At 34.8% G+C, this 18,184-nt stretch overlaps 1 protein-coding gene across 4 annotated transcripts in view; it reads right to left on the reverse strand.

Moving 5' to 3' along the window:
• LOC106668565 (transcription factor Sox-13) overlaps positions 1-18,184 on the reverse strand; it is a 597,903-nt gene that overhangs the window by 207,181 nt on the left and 372,538 nt on the right. For all 4 annotated transcript variants that reach the window (XM_014397456.2, XM_014397454.2, XM_014397455.2 and 1 more), the window contains one exon: positions 11,221-11,264. In XM_014397456.2, the coding sequence (XP_014252942.1) occupies positions 11,221-11,252 (32 nt within the window). In that variant the 5' untranslated portion in view covers positions 11,253-11,264. The remainder of the gene's footprint in view (positions 1-11,220; positions 11,265-18,184) is intronic.

The raw sequence follows: 18,184 nt of genomic DNA on the forward strand, positions 1-18,184 counted from the left end.
ATGTTATATAAGATGGGACCAAGAAATGCTTCCTTGTCGGTCGCCGGTCTGCATCGGTCTGATTTCCGAAAACTCGTTGCCAAATCTCACTCTGAAGCAACGTTCGGTTAGATAATATTTTAGGATTTGTTAATAAAGAGTGACTAGGGACTGCTTTAGTTTTAAGAGAACTTCCGGGTGCCAGTTCATGACTATGAATTCATCCGAGCAGTATTCTCTGCTTTCTAAATTAGAGGAATTAGTGTCAACAACCCTGAAATATTGCTGAATCGTGGAATGACGAGGACAGAAACAAAATTTGTGTGTGAAATGTGATTATGGATTTTTAATTTAGTTTTTTCAGTGAGCCAAGTAAAAACTGTCACTGAAAAATACCATGACAAATCCCTCATTAATTAGGGCGTATCATGATACTAATTGTTTAATGTCTCAACTAAAATGTATTTTATACAAAATTTTCTATAAAAAAGAGGAAAAACTATCTTCTCAAACGAGAAAACTTAAAACAAACTAGAAGATTTAAAAAGGAAAGAAGAAGTTTAAAAAGAAAAAATATATAAGTAATTGAAAAAAAGAACGTCTGTAAGCATAAAAATTTTGTTCTAAATAATAAACTAACAAACTTTTTTTGGCAATAAAGACCCTAGAAAAATTCAAATTACTTATAATGTAATTTTCAGACACTGTGAAAAAGGAGCAAAACGCTCCCAAACGGAGTGTAAAACAAATAAGAAAATCACAAAACATTTAGTTGAATAATTGTCACAAAAATTCTACTTTGAATAATCCCACTCTACACCACCGTTAATATATAAATATCTTAAAAATGAAGAATAACTAAAAAATTAAAACTTATATAAAATTTAAGTTATTTTTAAAAACGTCAACTACATGATTATTCCATTAATTCAAAGTATTTTAAAGAATAAAATGATAACTTTACAGACCATGTATTTTATATGAAAAAATGTCAAAATAATAGCAGAATCATTCGTTTTATAATTATTAGAATATTTGAAATTTTATATAACTTTCAATGTTAATTTAAATAATTTAAGAAGAACCTATTTTATAGACCAATTATTTTATATTTAAAAAACTCGAATTAATAGATTTTGTTTTATATTTAATTTTATACAACTTGTTATAAATTTATATTATAATTGTTTTAATGTTTTTTTAAATAAGGACCCATGTTATAGTTTAAAAAAATCAAATGAAAAGAATAATAGTATGTAATAGTAGTATATGATGAAAAAAATATTTAACGTTCCGGTTTCCTAAATTTTGTAATGCTTTAAAGAAAGTATTAATTTCAAATTAAAAAAGGGTTTATTTTAATTTATTAGAGTTCATTTCATTAAAAAGAAGGCAAATTTGAAGCTACAAAGGGTTAATTGGGGGCTATAAACTATGCCCGCCATGTTTAGAAGTATCGGTATGATATAAGAGTTTAATTTTTAAAATGAAACAAAAATTTTCTTTCGAAGTAACTTTTTGCTTTTCATTAAAAATTTTATTTAATTTTCCAACTTTTTCTATAAAAAGAAATTTGGAAGATGGAATGAAATTGAGGTTGAAAAGCAGTTAGGAATTTTTCCTTTTGTAACTTATTTGAAAAATTAATTGTGTTCTATATTACTCGTTTGTTTCAGCAAGCGCCAAATCTTTCAGTATTCTCAGAACCAAGAAAATCTTACTTACACTTTAGACAAGAACTTTGCAAACTCTTAAAAGTTTATCTTGTAAGCGAGTTTGTCTTTTGTATGCTTAAGGTTACAATTTAAAAAAATGAATGAAATACGGTTTCAACGCTATTGGTGTAATCAAATTTACAATAGAACTAGCATTTTATGGGATTGTACTTTATAAAACCAAGAAAATCTTACACAAACTTCTATCAAGATCTTTGGAAACTCGTAAAAGTGTGCTCTATATGAGCAAATTTACAGCAGCGTTAATATTTTTTGAGATACAGCAACTTTAGTAGTGAAAGGCTGAATTAACCTGAAAAGTGAAATACCTCGACTCGAATACAATTGAGAAACAGACTTCGGACAATCGTTACTTTTTAGTCCAATTTTATATGTAGTTCCCACCTATTCACCAAACAAACTGTGCACAAGATGTCAACTTAACCGTATACCCCTTTATTTTCTCAAAACAATTACCTACCTAAATTATTTTTAAATGTTAAATGAATTTTTATTACATGGTGTTAAACCTCTAAACGAAAATTCATTTTTGGCAGAAAAAGTTTTTTTCCAATGGGTTGTGGCAATTTTCAAATTAGCTTGATGAATCAACTACTTAGGTTGTTGTAACTACTGTGCTGTATCCTTTAATAATTTCCTCGTTTTGTTTGAATCTTTTCAGGTATGCTTTTTGAGAAAAACGAGCCGCTTTGAGAGTGGCAATTTAGGGATTGCGATGTGGGCAAAGGGTCGTGAATGACTTAGGGATTGATAGGAAAGAGGGCGGTGTGTAACCGATGTAACAGCTTGTTTGTTTCTCCTCTGTCTCTTTTATTGGTAAACAGATGCCCCCCTTTCGGCCGGAACCGAATCATTGTTCAAAGAGGAGCCGACAACTGTTTCAATAATGCTCGTGATCTACATGCATGTCCCTAATGAAAAGAGGGGAACAATCAATATCGGACGCTTTGATCACGAGGCCTAGTGATTTTGTTTTTGGTCCCCATCGGCTTTCTATTAGGGCGAATTTACTAATGGGGATTCTGTAAATTATAATTTTCCTTCAGTTAAAAAAAATTAAAAAATAGAAGAAGCTGTTTCTTCCTTAAATGTCCCTAAATATTTTACACATTTCACTTGAAATTTAAAACTGTAGAATTAACAACAGCAAGCAAATACAATGTTGATAGAGAATATAATGACTTATAATGTCCTGAGAGGAGAGGTCACTGGTAAGCCTAACTCGCTATCACTCGAATTAAGAACACGAGGCCATCGGCGTTTTAGTCGACTGTGTAGCGTACCGGGAAGTGTGGTTGAGGAAATTTGGGTTAGTAAGGGATTGGGGCGACCAGTGAAGGAGGAGTGAAATTTATTGTATCTAGATTTGATGTGGGAAACATTAGGGATGTTGAGGTCATGGTGAAGGGTACGATTAGACACATAGAAAGGAACATTTGCAAATGGATCGTTTTCAATTGGAAGGATTGAATTCGATAGGTGTTGGTTGCTTTGGCTGAGTCCCATATTTCCTTATAGTAAGTCGGTTTGAGTATTGTGTTGTAGATATTAGTCTTGTATAAGAAAGACGTTTATATCGTCTATTGAGTACTTGCCGTTTAGATCTACGATAATATGCGAATTCCAAGTGAGGCGTTTGTCGATGTATAGTCCTAAGTGCAAACACAGTTTGTCGTGGAAGGAACACGGTTGAGAAACAGAGGAGGAAGGATTGGTCGCTGTAATGTAAAATTAATGTACTGGCATTTATTTTTATCTTACACGTTTTTAGCCAAGGTTCAAGGATTGTAAGGTGTAGGGAACGAAAGGCAAGGACGGGTCCATTTTGGATGAACAGGATTGCCGTGTCATCTGCAAATGTGATTAGGTATATTAGCAGTATATATTATGTTAGGGATTGGACCAAGAATACTACCTTGGGGAACTCCTGCCTGGGCAGGATATATGAATGATATATGAATTGTTAAAATGTTAATTTTTCGTGAACATTTGTTCAGTGTGCGTAATTTAATTTGATTATTTTAAAGTGTCTAAAGTTTTACGAATCTTGAGAGATTTGTATTATAATGACAAAAGGTTTAAATTAAGAGTGTAAATAAAGAGGGAGGGACAGACAGATAGATAGATAGATAGATAAAGAGAGTTAAAGACAGATAGAGAAAGAGACGAGTAAATAGGAAGAGATATAGACAGAGAAAGAAAGAAAAAAAGAAAGAGAGAGAGTGAAAGAGAGAGAGTGACGGAGAGCGGAGAATCGATCATTCGTCAGGTTTGGCTTTTCTTTTGAATCTGGCATTAGAGCGATAAAAAAAAGGAATCCTGTTTCCACGTATCAGAACAACGTTTAACTGCTTAAATCCACAAAGGAAGTATGTAAGCTGAAGCCTGACACCCTCACTCCACAAAAATTTAACAAAGGTCTAGCCTACTGGTCTCCAGTTTTGCAACCAACAATCTGTCTCATTCAAAATCCAACTTCAAACTCATCACTGGCCACAGGCCAGTGACTAACTCTAAACTCTACACTGAAACCGACTCGGTGACTGACCAGTGTCAATCAACTACTGACAGACCAGAGACTGCCCTATTGTAAAACCCACCTTTTGCAAACCCACCTTTTGCAAACCTCCCCAGAGTGCTTTCTTCTCCGTGGCACCTACTACCCTCCGGCTATATCATTTTGCCTTTTTTGAGCTATCCTTTCGGGGGAATTCTCAAGCATCCAAGGGAGAGACGCAATTTATTGCTTCGACATTTACGTATCCTCATTCTAATTGTCCAACGCAGTTAATACAATAATCTTTTCACAATTAATTATTTATTAGTTACCCAAATAATTAGAAATACGAAAAGTAGTCTTCTCACGACATTTAAATATATAGATGCATATACAATCCCCACCCTAGCAGTAACACAATTCTATTTTCACCACAGTAAAATAACATATGTTTTTGAGAATCCATTTTGTGGTTTGGGGGTGATACGATGGGGATCGGGTGTTTGTCTACCGTCTACTACTAGACCTTATCTGCACTGTCACATAACCGAAGGCTCCATATAGAGTGTGAGTAGGGATACGATCCAATATGAAAATTATGCTCAAGCACAGCAGCGAGTATTTGGGCTCCATTTTCCGATTTGTGGCGCAACTAGGACTGTTTTATTGAATATAGAACTTGGTTTATCACGTTTTGTGTTTCAACTGCAATTAAACTTTCATTTTAGGAGTGTAGGTGGCCGCAACGGTTTAGCTCATTACGTCAAAGTGAAGGTCCAGGGTTCGAATCCAGGGGCCCTGCATTCGAACCCGAATACTTAGAAATGGGATTTTTTCGTTCAAAAACACCGGCACCCTGAGGGTTGATATGACCACTGTAGTTATGGAACCATCGTACAAAAAGAAAAAAAATTACACTGGTCACATCTGACCTTTGAGAAATTAAGATATTTTATTTATGCGAATGACTAAAATAATCATATAGGTTAGAATTCGAATTAACAAAGATGAAATTGAAAAATCACAATTCGTGCGCATGCGTCCTTCCATTCTCCGCACTCACTGCGTATCTGCAGTCTCCACTCTGGGCATATTCACTATACGCACTGATTGCGCATGCACCCTTACCGGTAAGGCTTTTTCCTCACTAAATGATGACGTGAATTATTTTTCTTATCAATCTTAAAACATATCCGTGTTAAAACAAATACATAATTGTCATGCGAATCCACCACAATAGTGTGGTAGCATTCAAGATGACGAGGCTAAATTTCACCGACTCAATAAAGAGTGTAAAACGATTTTTTTTTGCGAACAACAAAAATAAGCAAAATGGTTTCAAATCAAATTTACATATTATCAGTTTGGAACTTAAAAAATTACACTCCGGGAGCACTCGAATATTTTTTTCATATGGCACAAAAATGTTTTTCTTGTGAATAGTACCCCACAATATAGTGGCACCACTGAAGATGGCGTGAAACCGAAGCTTCTGACAGACCAAAGCTGTAACTGTAGGCAGATAAAAATAATCAAAAACGATCAAACTACACGTTACTTCACCCACAGATTTCAAGGAGGGATTTCAGAATGTATACACTTTTTTGTAAAATCTCTGTTCTTACGTAACTCGGTCAGCTTGTTTGATTTTAATACGTTTTTGTAGTGACAAAAGTAAACAACCTCCACACCAAATATTAAAATAACACCATCATTAAGAACCTTATCCTTCTCTCCTTATTGTTACAGAATCTATAAAACGTTTAACATAGTAAAATAATCATAGACCCAATCAAAGAAGTTGAAATGCGTTTGACTGACAAATCTTGCGAGAATTGGCAGATTAATATGGCAAAGAACAATTAAGCTCCTGCCAGGTGTTAAACGAACCTTTCTCGAAGCAATAACGCTGTTATTAATTCATGAGTTCTGATAATATTACATTTGAAAAACGCATATCCAATTTGTAAGTTTACACTCAGTCAGCGAGAAAAATAAGGTTCCTATTCAGCGAGACAAGCATTTAAAATTGTGTTGATTCGCATCAATGTGAATCTGGTGTACAACAGAAAAGATAAACGTTCTTATTAAACGGAGACGTTCTTGTCTTTCAAAATAGGCAAATAGGCTCGGAAGAAATGGTGTTGGCCTGAATGGTAACGGGGAAAGGGTTTTCATTGAGTGGCAGGCAGGGCTCCAACAGATTCCAAATATACACCTCCCCCACCCACCACCTTCTCATTCACAATTCTGGCGTAACTTTTCTAGATAAAATTATCATATTATACACCCTATTTATTGTTTACCTTTTTCTCCGGCAGCGGCTGTTGAGCTCGTGCATTTGGCCATTTTTCTAAATCTGGTTCGAAAAGACGTCAGGTGGCCTGGACGAACCACTAGCCTATTTCATCATAAAGAACTGTTGGATGTTATGATTAAATATTACAAGTATTTCTATTTAAAAACGTTTTTCAGAGGCTAATGAGGGCGTGACCTTACAAGCGATGAGTCGTTTTAGCTGGCGTCGTTTTATAAACTCTTATTTTATTCGCCATTATTTACTTTTTAAAGTTCATTTAAGGAGGAAACAATTTTTTTAAAATTATTTTTATTGTTTTTTTTTATTGAGTAACAGATATTTCATTATTTTTATTTTTTTATTATTTTTACTTGAGAGAATTCCCTCTCTCACTCTCTCTCTCTCTCTCTCTCTCTCTCACTCTCACTCTCTCTCTCTCTCTCTCTCTCTCTCTCTCTCTCTCTTACGATATAAGAATTAAAGAAATAATGGTCCTTTGCACTAACCATTGGTAAGTAATTACCCCCTTTAACAAATGCTCCACTTCTAAAAAATACAAGTAACTGTCATGTGGAGAACGGAACATGGATTTTTTAAGAGAGACATGTTGATGATGAAGAGTACTAGGAGGTAGGGGTTTTGTTTCCAAGCACTGCAGCCTTCTGGCATACTGCACCTTCCTAGTTCCTTAATTCAGTGCAGTCCACTCGATCGTTCTAAGTACTAGGTCCTTGACTATCGTTGCTGCAATTCAATTCCCAGGGTCTTCTTTGTATCCCAGGTTATGTCCCATTGAGCAGGTGTTTCTCATTCGTAGATGATATGGGTGGCTGTTTCTTCCCCTTCATTGCATAATCTACAGATGGGCTCGTTATCGAATAGGTCCATGTTGTGTAGATGTACGATGCTAGATGCCACTGCAGTGAGTTTGCTAGACTTTGTGAGGGTTGTTTTAGCACAAGTTTATTGTGTCTTGTGATCTAGAGTTTATCCACCTCTCCTTTTGCCTTTTTAGGTTTAATACTGTGATGGAGGATTCTTGTGTTTGTTTTTGAAATCCTAAGTATAGGTTCAGGGCATATATAAAGTCTTGCCAGTGTGTCTGTTTTTTCGATACCCAAAATTCCATTGTGTCCCGGTATATAATGAATATATCATGAGGTTATTGTATTCGGCCAGGTTTTGGAAATTTTGGATGCATTCATTTAATAGTGTTGATATGATTTTGTTACATGCTAATGCTCTATTAGCTGCCTGGCTTCCGATCTTATCCCTATCTAGCTAAGAGTCAATAAAGCGGACACTGGACAATGGGCCACATCAACTAGACCGTCACGAATATAAGAATAAGTACTCGCATGACTAAGGATTTTGACGGGTGACGGGGCAAGCCTCAGATCTGCGGGCGATGTGGATATATCACAGTCCATGCATATCTTCACAATAAGGTATTGAAGGGAAGATAAAATTTTGAATATCCTAATCTCAGAAAGTACTGCCTGTATACCCTTTTATTCAGCTGTGCTGTACGGGGTTCTAAGGCGCCGGAAAAGGTAAATATCATGTCCCTTCGTTAGAGAAGGCCTCGGGCGACCGACTTGGAGTTTTCTGCACTCGATGGCGGCATACTACCTCGACCAGCCGACTGAATCGGAAAAAAGGTGCGTGAAACAGTTCTTCAACTCGTTCGCCAAGTTCTACTGTTGCAATGAGTTAGCCACCACTTCCCGAGCGCAACCTCGGTGGCTGAGGACTGAGGTCTGCCCCCGGACTGCCAACACCCGCGGTAGGTGATTCTCTGTAGGCAATTTACTGTAAATAGCAATAGGAATTGCCAGAGGACTACGAGCGCGAATAGCTCAACTCGGCACATGTTTTTATGTACACATATGTGCGCATTTGAGCCTACCAAACCAAATTCAAACCAAATCTTAGGAAAAAACATTTATTCAACCTATGCACTCGGCTGTAAATAAAGAGCAACTTTTTCTTTGTCTACTTTCTTTTCATTAGCGTATGAAAAACAAAAAACTTAGACTGTTAAACATATAAATTTTTGAATAGAATTTGTATTGAAAAATCAGTTAAGGAGTTCCTAAATCCTGGTACTCGATGCGGAAAAATAATTTAATGTTAATAACCACTTATTTTTGCCGTTAATTGTTTTAAACGGAGTACTGTTTTTAGGAAGGGCACACCTGCAAAATATTGTTGTCTGCAAACCGGCATTCAGCCTCGGAGACAGAATTTTAATCAACAAGAATTTCTCAGTCGACATCATTATTCATCCTTTCTGCTCAATCAGACCTGGCGATACGAAGTTTTGGGTCAGCAAGAAGAGCCTTGGTTTTTTTTTCGGTTCCAGATATTGCGTCGAGACAAACAAACGCTTTTGTGGCCGTCTGGAATATTAATAATACAGGCACATTGACCGTTTGTTTAATCAAAATCAGCTTTTAAGAAGCTTGCGCTACGTGGAAACGAGAGGACAACGACGATCCCAGGACCTGGTCAACGATATTTGATATCGACAAATATGTCAATTTGAGCTATGTCCAAAAGGGGTTGTGAATTAATAACAATACACTTAGTCAGATAATTCAATATAAACTTATGAAAATATTGGAAATATTGAAAAAGTTTGAACAATTTTCTCTCTGCAGTAAGTTCAAGTTAATTTTTAAAAAATTATTACTTTGTAGTAAGAAGAAAGAATATGAATTCCTGACTGTTTCCTGAATATCGTAACAATAATTCGTTGATAACAATTATAAGTCTGGAATGATCGAGCTCTTCAAAGCCTGATATCCGACGGGCACGGATTTTAAATAATTCAATATAAAAAATCTCAACACATTGTAAAAAAGTTTATAGTTTTATATTAAGTAGAGAAAATTATTCTCTGTTTTCTATGAATGTTCTAAGAATAATTCGTTGGTAATGATCGTAAGTCTGGAAGGATCGGACTATTCAGAAATTTATATCGGACGGGGCAGAATTTTAAATAATACAATATAAAAAATCTCAAAATAATGTAAGGATTTAAATCTGATTACGTGAACTTCGTGGGTTAGCAGAGGTCAGGATTGTAAAGCCGTGTTAAAGCGTTTCACACTTTGTAATATTACTATCGGGGAGGGGTGACAGGCGTAATGTATTACCTTTTGTCCATTCTCCTCGCCGTTTCTTATTTAAAGCGTATTTGTTATTGGCTTCAAGTAATGATTTTTGTCGAAATATACCTAAGATCTTGGAGTTACAATGGGCCATTAACACGCCCTGGAAAGTAAAAAAAAAGCTCCCTTGCATATTCCCTGGCCCGTGGGATTCGTCCATTTTCAAATTTGACAACGTTAAAGGAACGACCTTAGGTGATTAAGGATTGAAGATAAAAGCAAGGCAAATAATAGAATCGTTTTTCGTGTTTTCCACATGAACGAAAATCTCTTGTCTATGCCAATGTAAACAATAAAGAGTTAAAGATTTTTGCATAAATTCTAATATATTTACTGAAAAGAACAAATGCCAATTAGGTCAATAATTCATAATGTATGAAGAATACGCTGAAGCGAAACAAATACATCGAAATTATTTAAAGTTGAAGAAAGGCCAACGGTCTCCGGGTCTCAAAGGCTGGGTCAGGTGGTTGCGCATAGGTCACATTAGGATCACACATGGGCGCCTCATAACCGGGGTGAGACCAACCTGGTACCCGTTGTGTGGGAAACTTATCAATATGGTCAATAATAACAGATTATAAAGTGTAGATCGTTGTGGACATTGGAATGAATGTATTGATTAGCGCGAATAATTCAGAAACCTCGAAGAGAAATGACTATATTTATTGGGTTGAATGAAAAGGGCGGATGAATAACGTATTGGATAAATATACTAAGTGGATTAGGGCAGTGTAAATGAAGCCTGGTGTGTGTGAATTTATTTATTAGCATGAAAGGAGAGGCCTCTTCCCCAGTTATCTAAAGAAAAATCGGGTAATCTGGGGCAGTGTGAATGAACGCGGGTTGTGTGAATGTCATTTATTAGTGTGAATGGACAGACTATTTCCTCAATTGCCCCAAAAAATACTGAGTTCTCTGGGGCATGTAGATGTCATTATTAGCATGAAAGTATAGGTTTTTTTCCAATTAAACAGAGGAATATTGACAATTCTGTAATAGCCCGATGAAGTTTATTGTTTGTGGATGACATTTATGAGCGTGAAAGAAGGGGCATCGTCCCCAATCACCTCGAAGAATATCGAGTATTCTAGGAAAGTGAGAATGTAATTTATTAGCGCGAATGGAGAGGCTTATTCCCCAAGTAACTTGGGACAGCAGCCGGACTTACTTGTTTTAAACAAATGTTCATACTTTATTATATGGCAGAGAGAGGCTGGTAGCATGATAGCTAAAAGAAAGGCGAGGAGCCAATGGATTTAACAGTTTTTTGTGTAAAATCCAACTTCCCCATTAGTAAACCGCTTAACTCTTCTTAATGTTTTTGTCACTTTTTTATAGTTTCGCTTTTATTGTGAGCCCTTGGCTACTGAATTATGCCAAAACAATTTATTTTATTTTTATATTCGGTGTAAAAAGTGGCATTTTTCTAGGTTAATAAATAAAAAATTGTAATTATACAAATAAGAAGTAGGTATAATATGAAATAAATCTTAGTACAACAAAATTGGAATAAGAAGTATACCGACTAACCTTAACAGTATCCTGTTTGCGAGGAGTGACATAGACAATCATATCTGAAAAACAAGAATATTTTGGTTAATAGTTGCGATCACTCATTACGCTTGGTCATAATCATAAATAAAATACTAATAAAGATTTGAAAAATAACATCCTAAAAGGTTTGTCACAATAATCCTGTATATTTTTTGACAGTATATTTAGATAAAATGATCGATAATAATAAAATTAAAATTATTGTATGACCTAGAGTCTAGGATTGATTCCACATGGTTATTTATAAATATTTTTCATTATATCGCTGTACAAATAACTAGATCAAAGACAACCCAAGACAATAGGGTAAAGAATAAAAGTAGAAAAGTTCGTAAACTACAGCCAAACAAAAAATACTCCATGGTGGTGTAATCATTAATTCCCAAGTCAAATCAAAACGCAACAAATCAATAAAAATGTAAAGATTGGACGTGAAAAAAACCTTACCACTGGTTTTACCTGACAACATAAACGGTCGGTAAATTGGAATAATTCACTTTGGAGGTCGTAGAGAGGCGAGGATTGTAGGAGACATTGATGACCAATCATAGATCCATCCTCGACTTTTCAACCCGTAGAATGAAACATAATTGATGGAAAAAAAATCGGCAATTATTACCCAAGATAATTTAATCAGAACACTAGTACAAATCAGTAATCAGAGATTTTAAAAAAATGATGATGTAATACTTACAATTTGACTAGGACGTGAGGAACAACAGCAATATTTGACATTTAAATTATTTTTTCTCGGTATATTTCAAAGCTCTTTGGCAGGGAAAATGTTGTCGAGAGCCTGTAGCCAAAATTTACGGCTCCCTTCTAGGATAAATCTACAGTGTGGCCCAGGAATAGAAGTGCAGGTAGGAGAAGAGAATGATTTGTATAAGCGCGAGCGGATGTGACGTGAAAAAAAGACGTTCTCCTTAGGAAGATGAAGGCGAAGAGACCTTACACCGTTTATCACGAGTCTGCAATGAACGAAAATTCCCTGATAAAAAGTAGTTATGACATAATCGAGGGCGATAGCTAAGCCATTCTCCTAGAAACCCACTTCATTTCAACAATATGATTGTTACGCTTTGACAATTTCGTCCCGGATGATTAATACTGGTGATTTATTTTTGGGAGATGTTTTCAATTTCCTTATCTGGGTTTAATATAGATTTTTGATGCGCGTTACAAAGGCAAACAATAAATGATCAGCGGGTTCTCAAGTTAGCCCGTGCCGAACGATTTTATGTCATAGAATATTATTCTATTCTTACGAACGATATCATTACTTCAATCATTTTGTGTTAAACCAAATCGAAAATCTAAACAAAAATTCATTCATAACAATGGAGAAGTTTTTTTAAGGCAAGGGTCTAAGGTGGGCTATTTTTTTTCAACAGGGGGTAAACTGTTGAGTTGGAGCTCCCCCTGTATGTTACATTCGTTAAAATTTATTCGTATAGCTTTTCTATTTTGTTTATACTATCGAAGCCCAATGGAATATTTTATGGGATATTTAAAAAATAAAAATATAAATTCAAAATAACAAACCGGAGGAAATAACAGATACGACAAATATTCTCAACTAAAGCGTAAAGTATTCCACGATCAATGCCGGATATCGTCACCTAAATTAATTTATGTAAAGACAAATCGAAAATCTTAATTAATTTTAGATTTAAAAACACTGGCAAAGTTATTTTCAACCAAGTTTTTTTTTAGTTTGAGTAGCTTTTTTTTAAACCGGAGGGTAAAATAGTAAATTGACCCCCTATTTGTTATATAAATTAAAGTACAGTCGTATCTATTCCCTTTGGTTTCTATTACTCAATTTCAATGGAACATTTTCAGGGCTATTTAAAACAAAAAAATGAAAATACAAAATTACAAATCGGAGGAAATAACAAAAGATCTCAATTAGATCCGCAAACTATTGTACGATCAACGAAGGCTATCATCGCCTAAATTATTCTGTGTTAAGCCGAATCAAAAATCTAAACAAAACTTCATTTTTGATTTAAAAACAATGGCAAAGTTTTTTAAACAAAGGGCTTTAGTTTGAAGATTTTTTGTTTAACCAAGGGGAAATTAGAAGGTAGTTGGCCTACCCTGCATGTTATATGGTTTTTACAATACAATTGTCTAATGGTTATTCTTTCCATTTATACTACTCAACCCGGTTGGAAATATTTTTAGAATTATTGAAAAAATAAAAATGAAAATTTAGAGCCTTTCGATTCTTACAAAGGATATCATTGCGTAAAATATTTTGTGTTAAGCCAAATGGAAATCTAAACACAACTTCAATTTTGAATTAAAAACAATGGCAAACTTTTTTAAGCCAAATGTTTTAGGTAGGGTTTTTAAACATCAGGAGGTAAAATAGAATGTTGGACACCTGTATGTTATATTCGTTAAAATACATTCGGATAATGCTATTCCATTCGGTTTATAGTACTCAAGTCTACTGGAAAATTTTAAAGGCTATTTAAAAAATAAATATACAAACTGGTGGAAATAGCACTTGTGACAAAAGATCTCAACTAGATCTTCAAACTATTCTACGATCAACCAAGGGCATCATCACGTAAATTATTTATTTTGCAACATGGATTTTTTTTAAAACTTACACCATTTTTTATTTATAATTTGTGTTTTTTAACTTTTCCATGTTATTTTATTTTATTATTTTTTTTGTATTGTTACATTAAATTCTTTGGCATTCGGGATTGACAGCCATAAACAGCATCTTATTATTATTAATTTTTTTTTTAAATTTTTCGTTATATATGATTTTTAAGACATCATTTTAAAAGACAACAAACGGCAAAATGGAAAAAAATTATAATAAAATGCTGGTGATAGGGTACATTCAAACGCCCAAAACATTTAATGTAAAAAAAATATTAAAAATACCACATGTAAACTTTTGTTGATATAAGTTGTTTTTATTTAAGCAGAATCGAAAATCTAAACAAAACTTGATTTTTGAAGTAAAAACGATGGCAAAGGGTTTTTTTTAGAATGGGGTAAATAAAGTGTATGTACAATGTATGGTACGCGTGTTAAAATGCATTCTTATAATGCTTTTCTATTTCGTTTATACTGAACACCACAAAAATATTTTTGCTGGATATTAAAAAATAAAATTGAAAATACAACATACAAAACTGGACTTTGTCAACTTCCTTCAAAGGTTATTCGGAGATCGTGACATGCTGTCTGGTGTGACGTAGGTTTTAGAAAAACATTTTCATTATCATGCCAACGTTTCGATCTTTATTGAGCCCTGAAGATGATCTCAATAAAGATCGAAACGTTGGCATGATAAAGAAAATGTTTTTCAAAAAACCTACGTCACACCAGACCACATTTCACGATCGCCGAATAAATCATTCCTTCAAAGGTTTCTTAGGCCATTTGTTTTTAGCCAGTGGGTGTACTAGTGAGTTATTTGTGGTAAAATAATTATATTTCAGTAAAAAAAGTCTCTGTTTAGTTTAGTAATTTTTTTTATAAGCATTTGTACTAAGTGCATTTACAGGATGATAACTTTAAGAGATTAAAAGTCTTCTTTATTGTCGAACCTTCAAGTTTTCGGGCTCTTTTTATTAACCCCTATGTCAGGCTTTCTAAATTAACTCAGAAATTCAAGAGACGCTGGGCAAGTTTCGTACCTCTTGAAAAGACCCAGTTTATATCCGACGGTCCGCGAACTCTTTACACCTTTGGGTTTTATACGTCCGACGGAAATGAAGTTCGATTAGGTCGAAAAACCAAGCCCATCACAAAGTAGTCTGCAATTTTTCAAACCTTTGGGATATTGTGAATGGTATTTTCTTCTCAGTGAGATAACTTTTTATGATTTATTTTCTTATCAACCACGACATTGAATATGTGAGATCATTCATCAAAAATCTTTTCTTTTTTTTTGTACAAAGTCGCAGGGAAAACTCAAAACCTTGTTTTTGTTAGCTTTGCGCCATTTTTATTTGTTAAGATGATGAATGATGGCATGAACGGTTTAAAAAAAGTATTGTCGGCCTACCGGTTGTAAACGTGCACAACGTAAAAACAGACCGTGAAAACTACTCAGGACAGAGCGAACAAACGCCTCGATTAAATTGTAAATCCTGTTTGGAAAAACGAAGCAGAATCTCGGAAAAAATGCTAAGCCTGTTAGGAGATTAAAGGCGGATTGAGCCGAGGCCGAACGTGTACAAACTCGTCCACTGTCTTATTCAGATTCAAATTACAGGTAGCGATTATAAAGAATAGGACGACTGGTTCGGCTTTAAATCCCCAGAGGGGGAGACTAACGGGGATCCAAGCCTAAACGTGATTGCCGAGCGGTAATAGTCGGGGATTATTGGGAGTAACCGATAGATGCCGCTATTAGACCACATCAAAGGGTTGAGTACCGACGTTTCCTATGGTCCATGGTAGGAAAACAATTTTTATAAAGGCGGCAGATCAAGCAAAATAAGTAAATCTACAATTTGGCTGTGTAGCTTGACAGCATTCACCCCTTTCAGCTCGCAAAACCGAGTTTACTTCCCTAATAAGTTTTAGTTGTTCAGATTTTGGATTTGCTATACCAAACCTGGTTCTTCCATTGGGTTTGTGGCTTTTATACTTATAATTGTATTTAGGTATTTTATCAGATACCAGTGATGTAAGTCGATTCGCCTAGATTTCAACAAACTCAGACATTTATCTGTTAGTATCATAATATAATGTAACATTTACTGAGTGTTTTTTGTTTTTTACTTAATTTACTTATTAAAACTGGTATTGTAGATCTATCATTAATTTTACAATGATACATATAGAATAAATAAATGTTTACTTCTTATAAACCCATTGGTACAATAACATTTACACTTCACTATTCACAAAATCTATAACTACACTAGTTCATATAGCTTTGTTCTTTTTAACCTTCTGACGGTGTTCCGATTACGTAGGAGTTTGATCGCTTCCACATTCCCGTGCTGAATGAGGCGAGACTGTCCTAAAAAATCTCTAAAATGTCTGTCTGTTATGTAATTACTGACAATATCTACGTACTGTTTTGGTAGCATCCCTTTTAGTTTATTTATGAGTCCTTCACGCAGGAACTTGTCAAAAACTTATGAGACTTCACGGAAGATAGCAGAACAAATTTGTTTTTCTTCAAGAGATTTTTCTGTTACGTCCGTTACTCAGTGAATTTTTTCTATTGTCGAATGTTCGGAATCCAAATTGGTGGTCAGGGATGATTTTTTTTCTACAATGGGTTTTATTATTTTTAGTAATAATTTAAATGATTTGACCGCGTTCGCCCATTTTCCCAGTTTTTTAATCAATTTACCTTCTGCAAATTTCCAGATACTCTGATCATAATTTAGTCTGATTGGGGCAACGTATGTTAGATTAACTATCTCCTTTTTCGGCAATTTTTTTAGTATCTCTCCAGTGATAAGGACATATCCTGGAGTCTTTTTAAAACGTAAATTTTTAATTTCTTGTGCTATTTCTTTAGGTGTAGATTGCTTTATACGTATTTTCTTCCTTTGGAGTGGTTGTTGCTTTTAGTAAGCTGGTTTCCATTTGATTTGAAAATTTCAGCAATGTGATTCGCAAAAAATTCCGCTTTTTCTCTGCTGTCTCTCGCTCATGTACCATCCTCTTTTTTAATGGAGGAATGTGGGCGATTGGTCTTTTAATTGTGTTTTTAAATTTTTTGGATCATATTGTTAAGAATGTTTTGGTCTACTGATAGTTGCCATATTCTCTTAGCGTTTCTTTTCAGACTCCCCAGTGCTTTAATTTCCTTAGGTAGTTGAAACCTAATGTTTTATGCATAGTCTGTCTAGTATTTCACCATGAGGTAGTCTGAATGATTGAGATTAAAATCTCCGCTTCATGATCTAATACTTCTTCCCTTTTTAGAGGTACGCTAAGGACTGTTTTAGCATCACGTCTAAGGCAAAACTAGTCCAGTTAGTTGGTAAGTTAACTAGTGTTGGCTTGCATTTTTTAAAATTATCCTGTCACTTAGCGTCAGTACAACTACTGAGTGATCAGAATTTAGATCAAAGTTTTCTGTTATGTTAGTTAAGAGAAACTTTTTTGGTAATAAAAAAGTCTAAGAGATCAGTTATTATGATGCAGTCTGTTGGCCAGTAACTTGGTTTCCCTGTAGAATGATAGATTCACACTTGCGAGCTTTCCTTAGTTTGCGGCCTTAGGTGTTCGACAATCTTGATCCCCAATCGACATGGTTAGCATTGAAATCTCCCCCACTATGAACCTTTCGCCTAGGTACTCTAGTAGTCACAAGTAGTTTGAACTCTTTAGATTGTGCTTTGGCGGCCAATATGCAGCGCCAACAGCTGTTTTCTGTTTGACAGAGATAAGTACGACCACAGTGAGTTGTATCTCATCAGTTTGTAGAGAACTCTCTTCGAAGTGTCATATGTTGTCCTTTATGATGATAGCGCTACCACCGTTAGGTTTGTAGGATGAATAGTGTAATATATTCTGAACCCATTTAATTTCAAAAATGACGGTTTTGTTAAGTGCGTGTCACATATAAAGCAAATATCAATTTTATGCGTATTTAAGAATATTTCAACTTCTTACTTTTACCTAGGATGCCATTGGCATTCCAAGTTGTTATTTTAAGATCTTGTGGGCTCATCATTTTTAACTAATTTTGCTTTTAGTTTTTCTAGCCGCTCAGAAAGTTTGTTCATTGCGGTGGTTATGTTGGCCATCATTTCCACCATATGCTGCTGACTGTTCAGTAATATTTTTTGTTCTGGGATGTCTGAACGGGCTACTTGAGCGAAGGTTACTCCTTTTTAATTCTACTGCGCCGAGGAGCCCCTACTAGAGAATCACTTTTATTAGTTGATTTTATGCATTTTTTTCTTTTTTGTAATTTTTCGCAATCATGCAT

The sequence above is a fragment of the Cimex lectularius genome, unplaced genomic scaffold, assembly GCF_000648675.2.
Source record: "Cimex lectularius strain Harlan isolate CLEC.00 unplaced genomic scaffold, Clec_2.1 scaffold21, whole genome shotgun sequence".
NCBI classification, from domain to species: domain Eukaryota; kingdom Metazoa; phylum Arthropoda; class Insecta; order Hemiptera; family Cimicidae; genus Cimex; species Cimex lectularius.